Genomic DNA, 19,219 nt, shown 5'->3' on the forward strand with positions numbered 1-19,219 from the left:
TGAAGATTCAAGGTGGAATTGGAATACACAAGGTGAAGAGACTCAAGTTCATATCCCAATGGAGAACAGAACTCCAACAACAGTAGGTGTTGAATCATCTCCTTTGAGACCACCAACTTCCTCACCATCAAATTCAAGAAGTAGCAGTTCATCCTCTTTACAAGAATCTTCTGATGAAACATCTCCAGCAAATGTTAGATCTTTGAGAGAAATATAAGAGTTAAGTCAATTTGTTCTTTTTGTTACAGATCCTACAACCTTTGAAGAAGCAGTAACAAAAGAGGAATGGAGGAATGCAATGAAAGAAGAGTTAATTACAATCCATAAAAATGAAACATGGGAGATGATGGATCTACTTGAAGGCAAAAATATGATTGGTCTCAAGTGAGTATTTAAAATAAAATATCATGCCGATGGAACCATTTAGAAACACAAAGCTCAACTTGTTGCAAAAGAGCATTTGCAACAACAAGGTATTGATTTCGAAGAAACTTTTTTCTCCAGTTGCTAGATTTGAAACTGTGATAATTATCCTAGCATTAACTGCACAATTACGTTGGCATGTTTATCAATTTGATGTTAAATCTGTATTTCTGAATGACGATTTGCAAGAAGAAGTTATGTAGATCAACCAGAAGGTTTATAATTGAAGGCAAAGAGACGATGGTGTATAAATTGAGAAAAACACTTTATGGGTTAAAATAAGCCCCATGGGCATGGTATAACAAGATTGATAGTTATTTTCGATAACATGATTTCACAAGAAGTGAAAATGAAGTCACTCTTTATGTGAAGAAACAAATTAGAGATGATTATATTATTGTATGCCTTTATGTCGATGATATAATTTATATAAGTTCTTTTGATTCTCGACTAGCTAATTTTAAATCTAATATGATGAAGAAAGGTTCCGCTTATTCAATTGCAATCAAGCTACTACACCCATGAATATAAATGTGAAATTGCAACTGGAAGATGATTCAGAAAAAGCTAATGCAAAAATTTTTAGAAGTCTGGTTGAAGGTTTAATTTATTTAACTCATACTACACTAGATATTGCTTTTTCTGTTGGTGTAATTTCCAGGTTTATGTAAAATCCTACAAAGCATCATCTTGGAGCAGCTAAAAGGATTTTACACTATATTGCTGGAACCATATATAGATTATGAAATTTATTATACTAAAGTTTCAAAATTTGATCTTTGCGGGTTCACTAATAGTGATTGGGCAAGTTCAGTAGATAATCGAAAGAGCACCTTAGCTAGTGTTTTTAATATTGGATCAGGAGCAATTTCATGAAGTTCAAAGAAGCAAGCTACTATATAATCTTATCATCTTCAAAAGCAGAATATATAGCAGTAACTTCAGCATTTCATTTGAGACTTCGTTGCCAATAATGAAATTATGTTGAAACATTGCAACACACATGAACAATTAGAGGATATTTTGACGAAATCACTTCCGAGAGATAAGTTTATTTATTTCAGATCATGTCTTGGTATTTGTAATTTTGAATCAAGGGGGAGTGTTGATAAAATGACTCAAAATTAATAATTGAGTTAGTGGGTTGATGAAGTGACAATGAGTGATAGTAGTGGCAGTAGTGGTTAAAGAAAAAATATCTATGCTCAATGTATCTTCATTAATTGTGTTAGTGGAGTAGAATAGTTGAGTTAGTGAGGTGAATTATGGAGTTAGTGGATTATCATGAGTTATGTAAGTAGCTTATAAATAAGTTACGTGTTTTATAAATTATGAAGTGGAAAAATTATGTGTTCCACTTGTCCATCTTATCCTCTTATCCTCCCATTTTTATCTAACATTATAATATGAGCATTCACTAGAACCTTCTTTGAAGATGACTTTATACTTCCCATCAGTCGATATATTATGATAACATATTCCTTCAACCGTCTCATTTCAGTTATAAAAGAGGTACACATATGAGTAACGGAAGATTTCTCGAATGGTGACAGTACATCTTCACGACTGTACATCTTCCCTTATCTGACAACTTCTCACACTCGACATTCTCTGTCATCTCATAATTACGAATAGAGATAGTATATAAAGGGAGGTCCTTTCCGTTGACCAGATACATGTCTTACGATAGTCTTACTTACACGCAAGCATTTGCTATTCATCTCTCCACTTTCCGGTTAGGATACTATACTGACTTGAGCGTCAGATAACCTACGTCAAGGACCCCTTCTTTGGTTTTAGCGTTGACGTTTTTGTTTGCTCTTTTTGGTGTGCGCAGAGAGGAAGAAGAAGGAGCCTTTTTTTTCCACCGGTTCAGTACTTTTTCAGTCAATCGCATAGTCACTTGCCCAGTGCATCATCTCTCTAGTTTTCAGACGGAATCAATACAATTTGTATTTGCTTATGACAAATAGATCATATTTGAATTGATAGAAAAAACTACTTATTATTTTTTTTATATTGATTTCCTGCTTCCCTCTTTCACATCCCGTACGTGTGATATTCTGATATCACTCGGATGTAATGCTATTTTCGCAATCATCATACTTAAAATACCTAAGATTAAATCATCATTTAACTTTCTAAAATTCTTCATTAGTTTATAATTAATCTCATAATTTTAGATCGATCATACGTTTTTTTGGAGGCGCATAACACTAACTGATAGCTACACCCATCATGCAATATAGGTTCAGACATTTTATGACGAGGAATGCTCCCTTGGATTCCAACCTCGATTATTTGATCTCACTGTATGCGTGGATTAGAGCCTGTACGTCTAATATATAGATCGGAATGACAAACTTGGAAACTATAATCGTTTTATTAGCTAGGAAGATTTAGTTAATCAGACAACAATATCCTCGTTCAGATATGGCACCAGTGGTCAATAGCCCTACGTTCCCCAGTCACCACCTACCTGTCTCATTAGTCATTGCCCACATGAATAGCCAGTCCTCTACAATGGCAGATGGACCCATCCTGAAGTAGCCCATACAGAAACAGCCATCCCATGTGCCTTTATAGATAGCAACCTCAGGCCTCACACACTGCAGTCTCCAGACTCCAGCTGTTAATCAACTCAAGCCCAGACACACATACAGTTTCCCTCTCAGAAATAACATTATAATTTTTGGACTTGGATACAAATTAATGAACTCGGAAATGAAGCAAGTCAGCCATGAGAGAAGAAACCGCATTGGAGCTGCTTGACTGAATAGAAAACTAAGTGACGATAGATCTGACAGGGAGGGTAAATATATAAACATTAACTTTTTTAGATGAATCAAATTGTTGAGAAATAGGGGCTGGTGAGTGCAAGGTAGCTGTCACAGCCATGGTCACATGCATGTTGCGGTTGATCAGTGATCGACGATTGATCAAATTGCCTCGCCATGCATCATGCATGGGGCCGGGGGTGGCTAGAGTCCTGTTTGATCAAATTCTCCAGTTGGATCCGTGCCCGCTCGATCGATCGTCAAATTCGGCCAAACTTAAGAGCAGCAGCAGCAGTAGTAGCAGTAGCAGTGAGTAATGAGGGCAGTGCATGTGCAATGAATTGGTGTTTATGGCAGCGATTTGAGCAAGTGCATGTGCAACATGGAGAAGTCTTCAGATATGGGACCAGCAGGATGACTGATGTAGACTGGATGAGCTAAGGTAGGGCGAACAATTATGAGCTAAGGGAAATTTAGAAACGGATATATTTAGTGAAACTTGAACAATTAGGGTCTTGAGGCATCGGAATTCATAGGTAGCCAGCTCATGGAGTGTACTCCACATTTAAATATCGCTAGTGCAATGAACTTGTAGCTTAAAAAATTAAACCTATTCAACAGCTAGCAAATTGTTGATTCAAAGATAATGATTCAACGGCAATTCGAAATTATTGAGCTAGTCTAACCATAACCTAAATCATCTAGCTGCAGTAGGTGCACCTTCAAGGAATCAAGGACCACGTCGAGAAGATTGGCCGTGTGAAGGATGATCGATCAATCAATTCATTCAGATAACATCATTTTCTTTCTAAGCATTTGGGATCTAAGGTTCTCGGCAATTGCAATGTTTTCCTTGTCTGTCCGGAAATCACTGTTTCTTTCAATATCAATGATGCATCGAACTTGTGCTCACGTTTCAGTGGCAAATTATTGAACAGCTCAAAACCATGCCTGATTTCTGTCTTAGGTGAGGGCAAGTTGGTTCGCAGTTCTCACAGTCGAGATAAACTGCTAAGACACTGTTTTTAGCCTCAACTTGTTAAACAAGTTGGCAGCATTTCTACAATGAAAATCCAGCTTTAGCCTAAGGTTTCCTAGAAGAGTCTGAAAAAGATGGATTTGATAAATATGATGTTTTAATTTTAACTCTAATAGCTGCATTCTTTGTGGACTTAACAAGACGGTAGAACCACGATTAATTTTTCGTTTCAATTTCCTACAACAGAGACAAATGATAAGCTGGCCATGTTGGAGGAGGAATGAAGGGAATATCTTGATGCAGCAACAATATTTGATACAGCAACAAAAAAGGGGCGAGAGAGAGGGGGAGAGAATCCTGTACACCGCCATCTAGAGTTAGTTTGCCCAAGGACATTATAAGCTTAACACCTATAATCTTCAAGTTGGCTCTGCTTCGAAGATAATTTGTTCCATTATTTTCACCATCGAACTAGCCTCCTTGACCACTGTCCGTTATCCGGATGCTCGTTGCTCTCTTCAAAGAATAAACTTAACACTCGACCATCTTACGTTAAGGTTGCCATTCTGTATGCCCTCAACAAGTAGGAATCCCTATAATCGTTCCAGAGCCGATTCCATTCCATCAAATGGGCATCAGTTGAGGCTCCGCCACTGTCTGGTCAACTATTGGAGTCTTTTGATGTTGATTTCGTAGTTGTCCACAAGCAGCACTCGCATCGAGCCCGCGAGTCTGCCGAACGCTGACAGTTATTCTGTTTGATTCAAGTGCTGCTACAAAAGCCAACACCTGCCAATAACATTGCATAGCAACGTCGATTGTGTCAACTTCCTCAGCAATCAACATAAATCAGCATATTTGGGATGAGAAATCTGGTACTCACAGTTTTCTTGTAGGGTCTTCTATATTCAGAACCTTCGATCGGATTGAAAGGGATCAGATTCACATGACAACCACGACCGCATGATGTATGAAGAAGTTCAGCTAGTTCTACTGCATGCTCTGTTCCATCATTTATCCCAGCTGCATCATATAAGAATGAAGAAATACAGTAACACAGCATTAAAGTAGTTTAATAAAACAGTAGAGATCCAATTTTGATATAAACGTATGGGTGTTTATTATTTGATTCAACCGAAATACTTTTTGAATCTAATAATGAATTTATTATTATAGTTCAGTTTGATTTTTCTTTTTTCCAAAATCAGTTTGAATTAAAAATCAAAATATTAATTTATAATATTATCATTAATAAAATTGATATATAGTATTATTCTTTAAGCTCCAACTAAAAAGTACAAAATTTTACTCTAATACCTTATGTGATAAAACGAATTACTTAGCCCTTTGTATTCTCATTTTAATTCTATCCATTATCATATAAGATGCTTCATTGAAAAAGAAAAAACTCTTTTGGCTTAGTTTGATTATGACAATAAAACAAGAAAAAACCTAGATTTATCATAATTTGATATTCTGAGTTTTGGTTTGAAGTGAATGAACACCCTATATAAATGTAAATCATATACCTAAAAGTGTATATTCGAAGGTTACTCTCCGTCTAGTTTCAGAAAAATAATGCTTGCAGTCATCCAAAAGTGCATCCAATGGGTAAGACTTTGCACTGGGGACTATTGTTTCCCGAAGCTTCTGATTAGGCGCATGCAAGCTGAAAGCACAAAATCAATCAGCAATCCAAAGAGACTGAAACGTAAATAAGTTCAGTTTCATACAACTTAGGCTACTTAGCGATATAAAGCCAGTGTGATATAACAATAAGAACAAAGTACTATGACACCGACAGCCAAGATGTATATCTCAACTATTTAGAGTCCGCTAAGTGAATATTTTAGTTGTTCTGTTTAAGCTGAGACCACTGTTACAAGTCACCAGTTTTGAAAATCTATACTACATCTAAGGGATTCTCAAATTGCAAACTTATGCAACTTAGCAGTCACAATGTATATTATTCAGCAATTGCAACTAAAAACTACTTTTTATTATCAATTATGTGATAGGTGTTCAAAGAACTGAGTAAAATATACATCATATGAAAACATGTGAGCACGCATTTCTGCTCGTAGTGTTTAGATAATACTGCTTATTTTAAGGTAACATATTATGTATATTTAGCAAAGATATTTTAGATTTGCTTGGAAGTATTGTTAACTTTACCTTCTATTTCATGTACTTCCCTGAATCATCCTTAGCTTACTATAGGTTATGAATTCAGCAAACTTGGCAACATAATACATACAAATCTTAACCCTAAATTAGCAAGATTCTCTTTAATATTTATACTCTTAACTTTCTCAATCAAGTAGTTGGCCACTTTGCATTGCATGGGATTTTTTTTTCACTTGAACCTTTGACTCTTCTGTAGCTCCAATTAGCACAACTTACCTGTCATCTTTAAATACTTCTATACCATCTTTAGTTTTTTTTTTGTAATTTTTTTTTATCACCAATCAAAGCTAACACAAAACCAATGTAATAATAAACTTAAAATTATTTTATATATAAACAAATGTTTTAATGTCTTTAACAAAATAATACTAATTAATGCTACAGCATGCAATATAGGCATATACAATGAATAATGTAGTTTTTTTTTTTTTTGCCAGGCCTGCAACGCTGAGATGTAGTTCAACTGTAAAGACAATTAATGGTAAAGACTTCTAGGGTTCTTTCAAAGGTAGACAACTTCTCCATCTGAAGGAAAATTGCATACAAATTAGGGTTGATTGTTTCGATTGTACCTCACAGCCAAAGTAGACTGGAGCTTGTGCTGAGCGAGCATCTTGATAGTGTTTGGTACACCAACTGTTGATATTGTCATCATCCTTTGCCCAATTTGTATGTCCTAGAGAGATTCCAAAATTGTATTAATATAACATAGAAGAAGAAAAAGAAGCATAAGCAGCATACATCCAATCTATATATATACTCAAACTGTGCATTTTGGAACTAAAAAAATATTGCGATTGAACTAATAAAATGAAGAGAACTAAAATATGTCTAACGAATCACATTTTGTTTTGCTTAATGATAGATAATTTATCTAATGTATTGGTTATTTCTCATTGATGTTAATTGTAAAGTCAATAACAAAAGGATCAAACCTTATTAAGGCATGTGTGTGCTTCCAGAACCGACCTCAGGTTTAACATAGGTTCACCCATTCCCATGAACACAACATTTGAGACCCTATGTTTGAAGAGATCTTCAATGGCTAATACCTACATCCATAACGTAGTAAGCTAAAGTTCAATAAGCAAGCTCTAGAAATGTTTCTCAAGATAAATTACGTAGAGAAAAGCCAGATCAGGGAAACCTGCTCAACAATCTCATGCCTTTGGAGATTCCTTGAGTAGCCACCCTTTCCAGTAGCACAAAATGAGCAACGCAAGGGGCAGCCGACCTATGAAGAGAAAAAAACCTTGAACACAGAACAGATTCTCTTGATCCCGATGTTGAACACAGAACCAAGGAAACAACATGAAGATGAACCTTATACCTGTGATGAGACACAAGCAGTTAAGCGGAGGGAACCATTGTCATCTTTAACAGGTATTCCTACAGTTTCAATCAACCTGTTATCTTCCAACTTTATAAGAATCTGCAAGTTCCGAATGAGAAACTCAGTCAACAGAAGATACAACGCGAAGAACACTATAACCTTGAGAATTCCGTAATACTTGAGGTTTAATTGATGAGTTCGAATGACTTGAATACGAGTTGGTTTAATTCAAAATTGAAGGGGTAAGGGAATAGATGAAGGCATTGCCACCTTAAGAGTACCATCAGCTGCAGAAACTACATGATGAGCGGGGGATCTTCCAACTCTCCATCCAGCTTCCTTTAGACTATCTCGAAATGATTGAGGCACTGGATACAATACAACCAAAACAAAAACTTTGGGAATCAGAAAATGTAAATTGAGATCATTTCAACCAAGACGCTCACAGTGGCTGAAGTCCTGGATTTCCTTCGCCTTGATTTTGTACAGTTGATCATGCATCTGCTTCCCTCGATAACTTTTCTGCGAAAAACGACCCACGATAAGGAAAAGAAAATACAACGAAGTTTCACAGCGAGGAATAAAAACAAACAGAAAGCGGGCTTCGACTCAGCGTACCTGACCGAAATCGAGGGCTAGCTGGCGGAGTTCCGGCTCGGACAAGCCGAGGAGGATACGGGATTCAGATTGAACCAAGCGCACCGGAGTGGGAGAGGCGACGGTGGCGGCCGCGCGGAAGCCCAGGACGCGAGCAAGCGGGGCGGAGTGGTGGAGGACGGCCGCCATGGTTGTAGCCTAATGAACGAAAAAAAGGCATGCGGATAACTAGTCATTCGATACAGCTTATGGACTTGTAAAAGATGGCTCATTTTGGGCTTCGATTGGGCCATGTATGTCTAATTTAGGCCCAGGTACTTGCCCTTATGTGGAATTCAATTTGGACAAGTAGTCCCATATGCGTTTTTTTTCATGTTTTTTAATCTAATCTAATTTAATCTAATCTAATTATATTATGTACTATAATCATACTATTCCATTCCTTGGATTTTTATAATATTGGTTAGTGTATATTTTGTGGTGCTTGTCATGTGATATCCTATGAGGGGGCCGGTTCCACGACTAAAGAAGAAGAGTTATGTTAGATTATTAGTCGATATTAAATTATAATAAATATTTAACGAATGAATTTATTAAATTATTAGGCTAATGATAGGTTATTTCCCGAAAAGAACACATTGCAGGATTTGACTATAATATCTCATAATGACTATAACATGTTCAAAACTCGAGTGTAGTGTTAAATATACATGAATTCGTGTTGCAAGATTTGACTGTAACTTATCTGATATCTCCATGAGTTCTTAAGTGTAGTATTAAATAGGCAAGAATTTTTACACTATAGGTTTGATAAGAATAAATATAATATAAAAACTAATAGTCTAAGATTTGGAATATAGAATATAAAAATTCTCCCTGATAAAATAATAAAGGTACTAGATACGATTATTAGGAGAAGAATTAGTATTTTGTATATATAAAAGATAAAATGGATAGGCAAGAAATCAAATATGATAGAGAATTCGTGTTTTAAGTTATAGTACACAAGAAAAGGTAAAACAATAAGTGGAGTATTTTTTATAGATAGTTCATTAAAAAATAAAATTATATTGGTAGTTTTAAAAAGAGATCAAATTATCGCTCTCAAGTTAGTAGTAGCGAAAAAATTCTGAACGTAATTAGCATATATGCACCTTAAGTAGCATTTAATGAAGATATCAAATCAAAGTTTTGGGACGACCTAAATGAATTATTATAAAATATTTTGTCAAATAAAATGATTTTAATATGAGATTATCTAAATGTGCATGTTGCAGTAAGAAATGAGAAATATAAGAGGGTGCATGGAGGTTATAACTTTAGAATAAGAAATGAAGAAGGTAAAACTATATTTGTTTTTACGATAGAATATGTTCATATACTAGCTAATACATTTTTTAAAAAAAGAAAAGAACACTTGGTCACATTCAAAAGTGAGAATAATAAATAACAAATTAACTTTCTTATGATTAGAAAAAGTAATAGAAATATTTGTAAAGATTGCAAGATCATTCTTAGAGAAAGCTTAATTACTCAACATAGGTTAGTAGTGTTGGATATACGCCTCAATTATAGTATTAATAGAAAAAAAAATGCCACGATTCCCAAAATTAAATAGTGGAAGTTAAAAGTATTGGTGTGGGAAGCATCCGACGATCGAACCTGTGTTTTGATTATGTCAAAAGGTTCAAAGTTAAGTTATCTTGTGATCTAATGTGTTGAATGAGCTTGCAGAAAAAGTCCTAAGGTATCTTAGACAAAAGTCCTAGCTGCGGTTAAGCAGGTAGGAAAATCCTAGGAGGTAGTAACCCTAAGTCCTGGGGGTGGTAACCCTAGGCAGAAAGCCTTGGCGGATCGAGGTCTTCGGCCAAAAGTCCTAGAGTCAGATACTCCAAGTGGAAAGTCCTGGTGTCGCGAACCAGGTGGAAAGTCTGGATGTCACGCCCCAAGTAGTCCCTGCCAAAACAAATTTTGACAGCATCTCCCCTGTACGGGTGACAATCTGGGACTATTCTACAAGCCCTCAGGGCCACATATACCTCGGCCAACACGGCCAGAACAATAACAATAAACATGACTAGACAACCACACAATTTATATGTATTTCAGCCTCTGGCTGCCGCAACCACACAGTTTATATTTGAAAACAACCTACTCCACTACACAACGGAAAATGCAAAACACTACAGAAAAATAAAGCAGCGAAAAATTAATGCAGTAGACCAAAAGTCGATAAAATCATCGAGCACAATCCAACATCACAAGTATATATGTAAATACATAGCACGAAACCATAAGTCCAAAAAGTAGAAAACCATCACGACGCGAAGTGGTGGGGGACTAGCGACTGGAACCTCCTGACAGCATCAACCTGAAATATATCAACGGGGGTGAGCCCAACACTCAGCGGATACCAAGTTGACATGCATAGTAAATAATAACCAATAGTAATAGATATGCATACAGTCTCTTGAAGTAATATAACAATGCATAACTGAAGATAAGGGAGAAGCTGTACTCACCAAGACCTCCTATCAGGATAAAAAGGTCGTCAGATAGAAATAACATGTCCCTATATACATGTCAATCATATGCATCCATCCAATATGCAGCAAACAAAGTGCAGCAAACACAAGCAATAAATGCAAATATGCATATGATACTAATGACATGTCCTGATCACCCTTGACACCAGTCAGCCATCTCACACACGATGGTGAGACCGAGTGGGTAGGGCTATGACAACCGTGTACTCTGCCATCACTGCTCCTGAGCAACTGAGTGGACGGGATGCTGTCGGAGTACACCTATCCTCTTACCCCAAATCATAAGTGGGGGAGCGCAATGCTCTCATCTTCCTGAGACAATCCAGAGGAGGGATCCCTGCCGGCTACCACGCTGCATCACACTACCCATGAGCGGACCAACGGAGCCAAATAGAGCAAATCTGTCTGCCAGCTACCACGCTGTGTCCCACTATCCAACAGTGGACCAGCGGAGCCTAACAGAGTATAAATGTCACACACCCTGCCTGATATACAACTAACCCATGAGTGGTTGTATGTGCAGATCCATGTAACTGGCGATATGCTCAACAATAATGGAGTTGTCAATCGCTCAACATGTAATCATGCAAGATGGTGCATGACACTAAGCAATGAAATATCCTGATCCTAACCATCTCTATACAATGTGTACCAAAAGGTATATAGATCAAATAGAATATCCTAGGTACACGGGTCAGGTATGGTAGAATAAATCTAGGTCCTGAACATAATAAGACATGGTATGTCATTACCTTAAAGATAAAAATAATCAAAGGAACATGAATGCAAAAATAGAAAATAAATATAGCATGCTCAGGTAATAGATAATGGTATACCGATGAAAAAATGAACATAAATATTACTACTCATTAAATATTACTAAACATATCAACATGACATATCAAAATAGATAAGTCAAGGTATCCGCTTCAAATAGAAGATCCAATCGAACCAATCCGACGTCGAGATGCTCGTCTCGAATAAGAGTCCTGCGTCAGCAATATATACATTTGTATTTAGCTAAAGTTAAATGAATAGCTAAATAGAATCCCTACAACTAATTTAGAGTAAATCCCTAATTACATCACCATCATCCAACCTAAACAAAATTTGACAATCAATAGGGTTGGTTACCTAATTCCCAAATCAACCATTAGATTAATAATCCAAACTTAATTCCATTTACACATAAACAACTAATTATGTAATCCAACTCATATCTAATTCAACCCATAAACCTAATCAATCTACACATGATCATCTAACTACAAAACGTATCAAACTCCTATCCTTACCTCAATTCACAGCCGTGATTTGTGATGGAACACGGGGACCTGATTGCTCTCCTGCTTCACACGCTAGTGCTGCTCACGGATCTGGCAACGATAGCTATCCCCTGTCGACGATAGAGACGACCTGAATCCTCTGCACCCACTGCCTCCCAACCAACCAAGCACCCAATCAACTCAATACAGAGATCAGATACCCAAATCACCACTAGGAACTGTACCTACCTCCAAGATCACCATGACCAGAGAGGAAAAATGCAAAATCAGCGATCGTGCTAGGGCATAGAGGCAACGATCAGGCGATGTGGAAGAGGGCTCGGCTCCTTGTTCCTATCCGAAGCCAACCCGAGCAGAGACGCGGCGGCGAGAGACCCAATCCAAATCTAGGGCACGATTAGGATGCTCGGCTGACTTCGTTTTGTGGCGTCAGCACTGCTCCGTGCGGGAAGAAGGCGACCCTAGGACGCTCTCGCTCGGTCGTGGCCTTCGGCGTTCAGCGGAGAGGCGTTGGTGCAAGGAGAACTTAGAGCACAGGGCAGGGGTCGGTGCGACAGAATCACACGAAGAAGAGGATCGAGAGGGGAATGGCAGCGGCGCTAAGGCAGAGGGCAGAGGCGAAGGAGAAGTGCCCGACTCCCCTTTGGCCATGACTTTTGTTCATAGAGGGGAAGAGGAGGCATCATGATGGCGGCGGCGTCGACGCGTCGGTTAGGGAAGGGAAGAAGAAATGGCGCCGTGGGAGAAGAAGGGTCTTTCAGCGCGAGAAGAGATGAATCAGCGTTTAGGGGAGAAAGAATAGAAAATGAAAAGAAATAAAATAAATAAACTTTTCCTCGTTAAAATAGGGTAGCTTAAACAGGTTTTCCCGGGGTCCTACATTTATCCCCGTAACCTAAGCCATTTGAGCTCCGAAAAATTTCTAAAAATTTCAAAAAATTCTCTTATGGTTATTCACCCTTTTTTGGTATTTTACATTCTCTCCCACTAATAAAAATTTAGTCTCCAAATTTCGTTATCTACCATCAGCAAGTACTAACAACAGATAGATAATATGTATAACTACTGAACGAAAAATTAATCCACATACCTCAAGTGAAAAGATGGGGGTATCGAGCTCGAATCGCATCCTCGAGCTCCCAGGTAGCCTCCTAGTCGAAATGATGCTGTCATCCGACTTTAACCAGCCGGATAGTCTTGTTCCGCAGCTGACGCTCCTTCTGGTCCATAATCTGTATTAGAACATCCTCGTAGGTAACGTCAGGCTGAATGAGAACAGACATATCTGACAGAACATGTGCTGGGTCAGCTACGTATCTTCTCAGCATAGATACGTGAAATACATCATGAACGCCTGCCAGAGCCGGTGGTAGCGCCAGACGATAAACTACTGCTTCAATCCTCTCCAAGATCTGGAAAGACCCAATATATCGTGGAGCCAGCTTACCTCGAAGGTCAAATCTCTTCACCCCTTTCGTGGGTGAAACTCTCAGAAATACATGGTCGCCAGTAGAGAAATCCAGGGGTTTACGTCTCCGATCAGCATAACTCTTCTGGTGGTCCTGCGTCTCGGACATCCTCCGTCTAATAGTACGGATCAACTTTGCCTCCTGCTGAGCTCTCTGAGGTCCTAGCAGCTGGGCCTCCCCAACCTCCTCCCAGATGGTGGGTGTCTGACAAGACCTACCATACAACGCTTCAAACAGTGTTATCTGGATAGTCGAATGATAGCTGTTGTTGTAGGCGAACTCAGCTAATGGTAAATGATCCTCCCAGCTACCTCTGAAATCTAAAACACAAGACCTCAACAAGTCCTCTAAAGTCTGGATGGTCCGCTCTGACTGTCCATCTGTTTGCGGATGGAACGCTGTACTGAATCGGAGCTATGTGCCCAATGCATGCTGCAAACTCTGCCAAAATCGGGACGTGAACCGTGGGTCTCTATCCGATATAATACTCAACAGCACACCATGCAATCTGATGATCTCTCGACAATATAGCTCTTGCCAATCGATCCAGAGAATCGGTCTTCCGGATCACTAAGAAGTGCGCGGATTTGGTTAATCGATCAACGACTACCCAAATCGTGTCATGGTCTCGTCGTGTCCTAGGCAATCCCACCACAAAATTCATAGTAAAGTGATCTCATTTCCACTCTGGAATCGGAATCCTCTGCAGTAATCTGGCAGGTCTCTGGTGCTCAGCCTTCACTTGCTGACATACTAGACATCTAGCTACAAACTCCGCGATGTCTTTCTTCATGTCGTTCTACCAATAGGAACGCCTCAAGTCTCGGTACATGCGGGTTCCTCCTGGATGGATCACAAATCGAGAGCAATGAGCCTCCTGAAGCAGTGGTGTCGACATTTTTGCATGTCACGAGGCGCTCCAAATTAATTATTAGTGAAACTCATTAAAATTAAGATAAGTGTTGTAGCAACGAATCCCAAGTCGTATTTTTTCAAGGATAACTAATAAGTGTGTGTGAATTCTAGAATCGGTTCTAATCAAAATTTAATTTCAAATAGGACAAGAATAGCATCAAAGAAAGAATCTCTCATCTAAACATGATTCACTCCCTTCTAACCAAATGAGCCTCAATTAAATTCGAGATCTAATGCAACATTTGATTATATGAATCAATTTCTATCTCCACCATTCACAACCACAGTAACAATTACATTCAAATACGAAGTCCTCAATTCTCATTCATAAACAACAATGTTAACAGAGGTAAACAAGGTGAAGGTCCAGGGATTCATTCAAATTCAAATCCAATCAACATTTAACTAGCATAGAACATGACTTAAAGGCTTAAACGAATCACTGTCACAACAAATCCAAGACTAGAATAAAGGTTTTCTGAATTAAAGACTTAAGACTAAACACAAATTTGCATTAACTGAATTAACAAACTAATCACAAGATTCAGATTGCAAGAAATCTAAAGGATATCAGAATTGCAGTAGGAAATTCAGAAATGGAAATTGGATTACATGAACTCTAAGAAATTAGATTGCAAAGATAGAAATCAACAATGAAAGGGCAAAACTAACTATCAGATCTTTAGATCTGAGCAAGGAAATGAATAGAAAACTGAACCCTAACATTCCACAAACCCAAACTCGGATCAGCACTTCTTCATTCTGCCAGAAACAGAGTAACCTCTGGGAAACACCCTTCGGGTGACCATCGACGACAAACCAAGCTCTCAGCTAATGCAACCTTCCTATCACTGCCTATGGAAAACACCCTTCAGGCTCACAGATCAGTTAGCACTCACATCACATGAAGAATAGCAGCTCAACTTTGGAAATTTGCATCACTCGGCCGATTGATCAGATCGGTGTGAATTCAGCAGATGAAGTGAAGTTGGATTGAAATCCGGATGCTTCTGGGAATCGCCCTTCGAGCTCTGGTGGCTGATGAAGATCGTAGAACATGGGAACCACCCTCTGCCTGGATCGCGAATGGTGAACCAGAGTCAAGCTCACAGACTGGGAAACACCCTCGCCCGCAATCTGACCTCGAGTGATGAACGCCAGAAGCTAGGAGATCGCCGGCGACAAAGAATCTCTGCTCACAGATCTGGAATTGTGGAAGGGCCGGGGAGCGTCGGCATCTCGCGGAGAAGACGAAGGCACTGTAGAGAAATCGCGATGTCGAGCCCTGGAAGCACTGTAGCTTCTCGTGGGTTTTAAATCTCCTCAGATCTGATCCAACAGCTGAGATGCTTCGTATCTTGATCAACGGTAGAAAATCGCCTAAAATCTGATCCAACAGTACTGATCTTCATCTACGGTCCAGATCTGCTCCTCATTAGGTCGGATGAACCAGATGCTTGACAGATGACTCAGATCTCTCCAATCTTCAATGGACGGTCCAAATCGATCCAAAGCTTGATCGCCTCGTTTAGCCCTAGATTTGAGCCCAAATGTGGCCTGATCTGATCGGGTCCATGACCCTTTTGATGCCTACAAAATAATAAACAAATATTAGCATCAAATACCATGAAAATAAGCTAATTTGCAATTAGGTCCAAAATTATATGCAATTATGAAATATGATGTAAATGTGAGATTAAACTATGAATAGACCAATAAAAAATATGCATTATGATTCAAAATAATATAGCAAAATCATGGTTATCAAGCAGCTCCTGCAAGACCAGATGAGACTCAGGTACGCATAATCTGCCTCAGAAATATATAATACCCTCCTCTCCTCGTGTGAACTCGGTCTGCTGTCCGGAAACTATCTAGCTGCCAATGGACTGTAAGTGCTGATCACCGGCCTGTGCTTCTCGGATCCTCGTCCTGATCGACTATTGAGCAACCATGGTAACCAACATACCCTGCTCTGTTCATCCCTGCTCCTGAAGGCCCAACTCGGAAAAACCCTGAATCAAGTCTGTGGCTGAAGCTCGGTGGCAAACCAAAGTCCCTCTGAACTTCCTGCTGAGTGCATCGGCAACCACATTAGCTCTCCCTGAGTGGTATTTAATGGTACAATCGTAATCCTTCAGGAACTCCATCCATCTCCTATGTCGGAGATTGAGTTCCTTTTGAGCGAACAGATATTTGAAACTCTTATGGTTAGTGAGAATCTCAAAGGTAATACCATACAGGTGATGCCGCCAAATCTTCAAAGTAAATATAATGGCGGCCAGCTCCAGATCATGAACTGGGTAGTTCTTCTCATGCTCCTTCAACTGCCGAGAAATATAGGAGACTACCCTACCGTGCTGCATCAAAACAGTGCTCAAACCCTGTAGAGATGCGTCAGTGTAAAGTACGAATCCGTCCTCTCCGGAGGGTAAAACCAGAACTGGTACTGTTACTAGTCTCCGCTTCAGCTCCTGGAAACTAGTCTCACAAGCCTCGGACCACGTGAACGTCACGCCTTTCCTGGTCAGACGTGTCAGCGATATAATGATACGCGAGAAACCCTCGACGAACCGTCTATAATATCCAGCCAGTTCCAGAAAACAACGGATCTCCTACACTGATTTCGGCTGCTCCCAACTGGTGATAGCCTCAATCTTTTGAGGGTCTACTGAAATACCTCTGCTAGAAACCACACGACCCAGAAAATTGACTGATGATAACCAGAAAGCACACTTGCTGAACTTCACGTATAGACGATGTCATCGAAGAGACTCCAAGACTATGCGAAGATGCTATGCATGCTCCTCCTCGGAACGCGAGTAGATCAAGATGTCATCTATGAAGACGACAATGAACTAATCTAGATACTCCAGAAAGATGTGGTTCATCAAATCCATAAACACCGCTGGAGCATTAATTCATAATGTCCGTATCTGGTACGGAATGCTGTCTTCAGACTATCAGATTTCTTAACTCTCAGCTGATGATATCCGGACTGAAAATCAAATTTTGAATATACTGATGTACGTCTGATCTGATCAAAAAAATTCTCGATCCGTGGTAAGGGGTACTTATTTCTGACGGCCACTATATTCAGCTCTCTGTAATCGATGCACAACCTCAGAGTACCATCCTTTTTCTTGACAAACAATACCAGAGAACCCCACGGAGAAACGCTAGGATGAATGAATCCCCTGTCCAATAACTCCTGGAATTGGACCTTTAGTTCATCCAACTCTTTCGGTGCCATATGATATGAAGCTTTCGATGCTGGCACGGTCTCCGGAATCAGCTCAATAGCAAACTCCACTTGCCTTCGTGGAGGCAAGTCTGGTAGGTCATCTGGAAATACATCCGGATACTCTCGAACCATTGGAACGTCTGAGAGTTGGGAACTACTGCTGTCATCAGTATTAATCAAAGACAGAAGAAATCCCTGACAGCCATGTGATAGTAGCTTATGAGCCTGAATCGCTGAAATGATCGATACGTCGTTGTCCCTGATGCTAGTGAAATCCCATGAGGGTTGATTCAGAGGTTGGAATGTGACCACCCTCATCTGGCAATCAACCATGACATGATATGCAGACAACCAATCCATGCCAAGGATAATGTCAAACTCGACCATTTCCAGTACTAATAAATCAACCATGAGTATCATGTTGCCAAAATCTAACGGGCAACCTCTGACCTCCTGAGTGATGTCCAATGTATCACCGGACGGTAGGGAGACGGTTAGTCGCTGCGTTCTAAGAGTAGGTAGTCTACCTATGGCCCTCATGAAGGCACGGGAAATAAGAGAATGCGAGCTACCAATATCTATTAGCATATCAGCGGATAATGCATAAAGTAAAATCATACCGCGAAAAATAGATCCGTCGGCCCGTTGTGCATCCTCTCTGGTAACCGCGTGAATACGTCCGGTCTCTGGCGGTGGTGGAGGTGGTAGTGCTGCCAAAGACTGTTGCGCCTGAGTTTGAGCCTGCCACTGTGATGGTGCTGGGTACTGAGCCAGAGACGGATAGGTAGGTTGTGACTGATACTCGACCGGCGGCTGGGGCTGTGACTGGTACTAGACTAGTGGTTGTGGCTGTGACTGATACTGTACTAGGGACTGAGGCTGCGACTGGTACTGAACCAATGGCTGGGGTTATGACTGGTACTGCCCCTGAGTCAGATACTATGGTCCCGAAACAAAGCTCTGTGGTACTATGAGGGCACTGGAGTGCTCCTGTCCGTGCATGTCATATGCAACTACTACTGGGGAAGCTGTCCTCTGCTGGCTATGCGAAGATTGGGCTCTCCGCCCTCCTCGATAAGTCCTTGCCTGACTGGGCTGTCCTCCATGACCAGACACTTCGGAAGCCATATGCTGAGCCTTCAGCGAACAATCTCTGCTCAGGTGCCCGGGCAGTTTACAATAATAACAAACTGACTGTCCCAGGGAGCAGGCTGTGGTAACGTGGTCTCTGGACCTACATTTGGTTCAGTGAAAGCCGCTGGCAGGCATTTCCGGTTCTACTAAGAAGACTGGGAACGCCCTGATGAAGATCACCCTGACTTCTAAGGCTGACAAGATGCCCCAGAAGTACTCTGACCTAATCGACCACGATCACTCTACTACTGTCCGGTAGCCTGTGGTAGCTGAGTCTATCCTGATGCCCGATCAGTCTGCTTCATTTTCTTATCCGGATATACTCTTTA

At 40.0% G+C, this 19,219-nt stretch overlaps 1 protein-coding gene across 1 annotated transcript; it reads right to left on the minus strand.

Moving 5' to 3' along the window:
- Positions 1-4,383: 4,383 nt before the first annotated feature.
- On the minus strand, positions 4,384-8,523 carry LOC122005090 (probable dual-specificity RNA methyltransferase RlmN). Its single transcript, XM_042560009.1, has 10 exons — positions 8,318-8,523; positions 8,146-8,221; positions 7,970-8,067; positions 7,697-7,798; positions 7,514-7,600; positions 7,302-7,418; positions 6,939-7,042; positions 5,709-5,848; positions 5,063-5,202; positions 4,384-4,968 (listed from the first exon to the last, which is right to left on the minus strand). Exons 1-10 carry the CDS (start codon positions 8,483-8,485, stop codon positions 4,804-4,806), a joined length of 1,197 nt encoding a protein of 398 aa, XP_042415943.1. The 5' UTR covers positions 8,486-8,523; the 3' UTR covers positions 4,384-4,803.
- Between the last annotated feature and the right edge of the window lie 10,696 nt (positions 8,524-19,219).

This window comes from Zingiber officinale, chromosome 7B (assembly GCF_018446385.1).
Source record: "Zingiber officinale cultivar Zhangliang chromosome 7B, Zo_v1.1, whole genome shotgun sequence".
NCBI classification, from domain to species: Eukaryota; Viridiplantae; Streptophyta; class Magnoliopsida; order Zingiberales; family Zingiberaceae; genus Zingiber; species Zingiber officinale.

What these genes read in the sequence shown, in the direction of transcription:
- LOC122005090 (XM_042560009.1), bottom strand. Translation starts at nt 8,485, where the DNA reads ATGGCGGCCGTCCTCCACCACTCCGCCCCGCTTGCTCGCGTCCTGGGC. An exon ending in CTTCGAATATACACTTTTAG is followed by an intron (nt 5,203 to 5,708) that starts GTATATGATTTA and finishes TATATGATGCAG; the next exon opens with CTGGGATAAATGATGGAACA. An exon ending in GAAGACCCTACAAGAAAACT is followed by an intron (nt 4,969 to 5,062) that starts GTGAGTACCAGA and finishes TGTTATTGGCAG; the next exon opens with GTGTTGGCTTTTGTAGCAGC.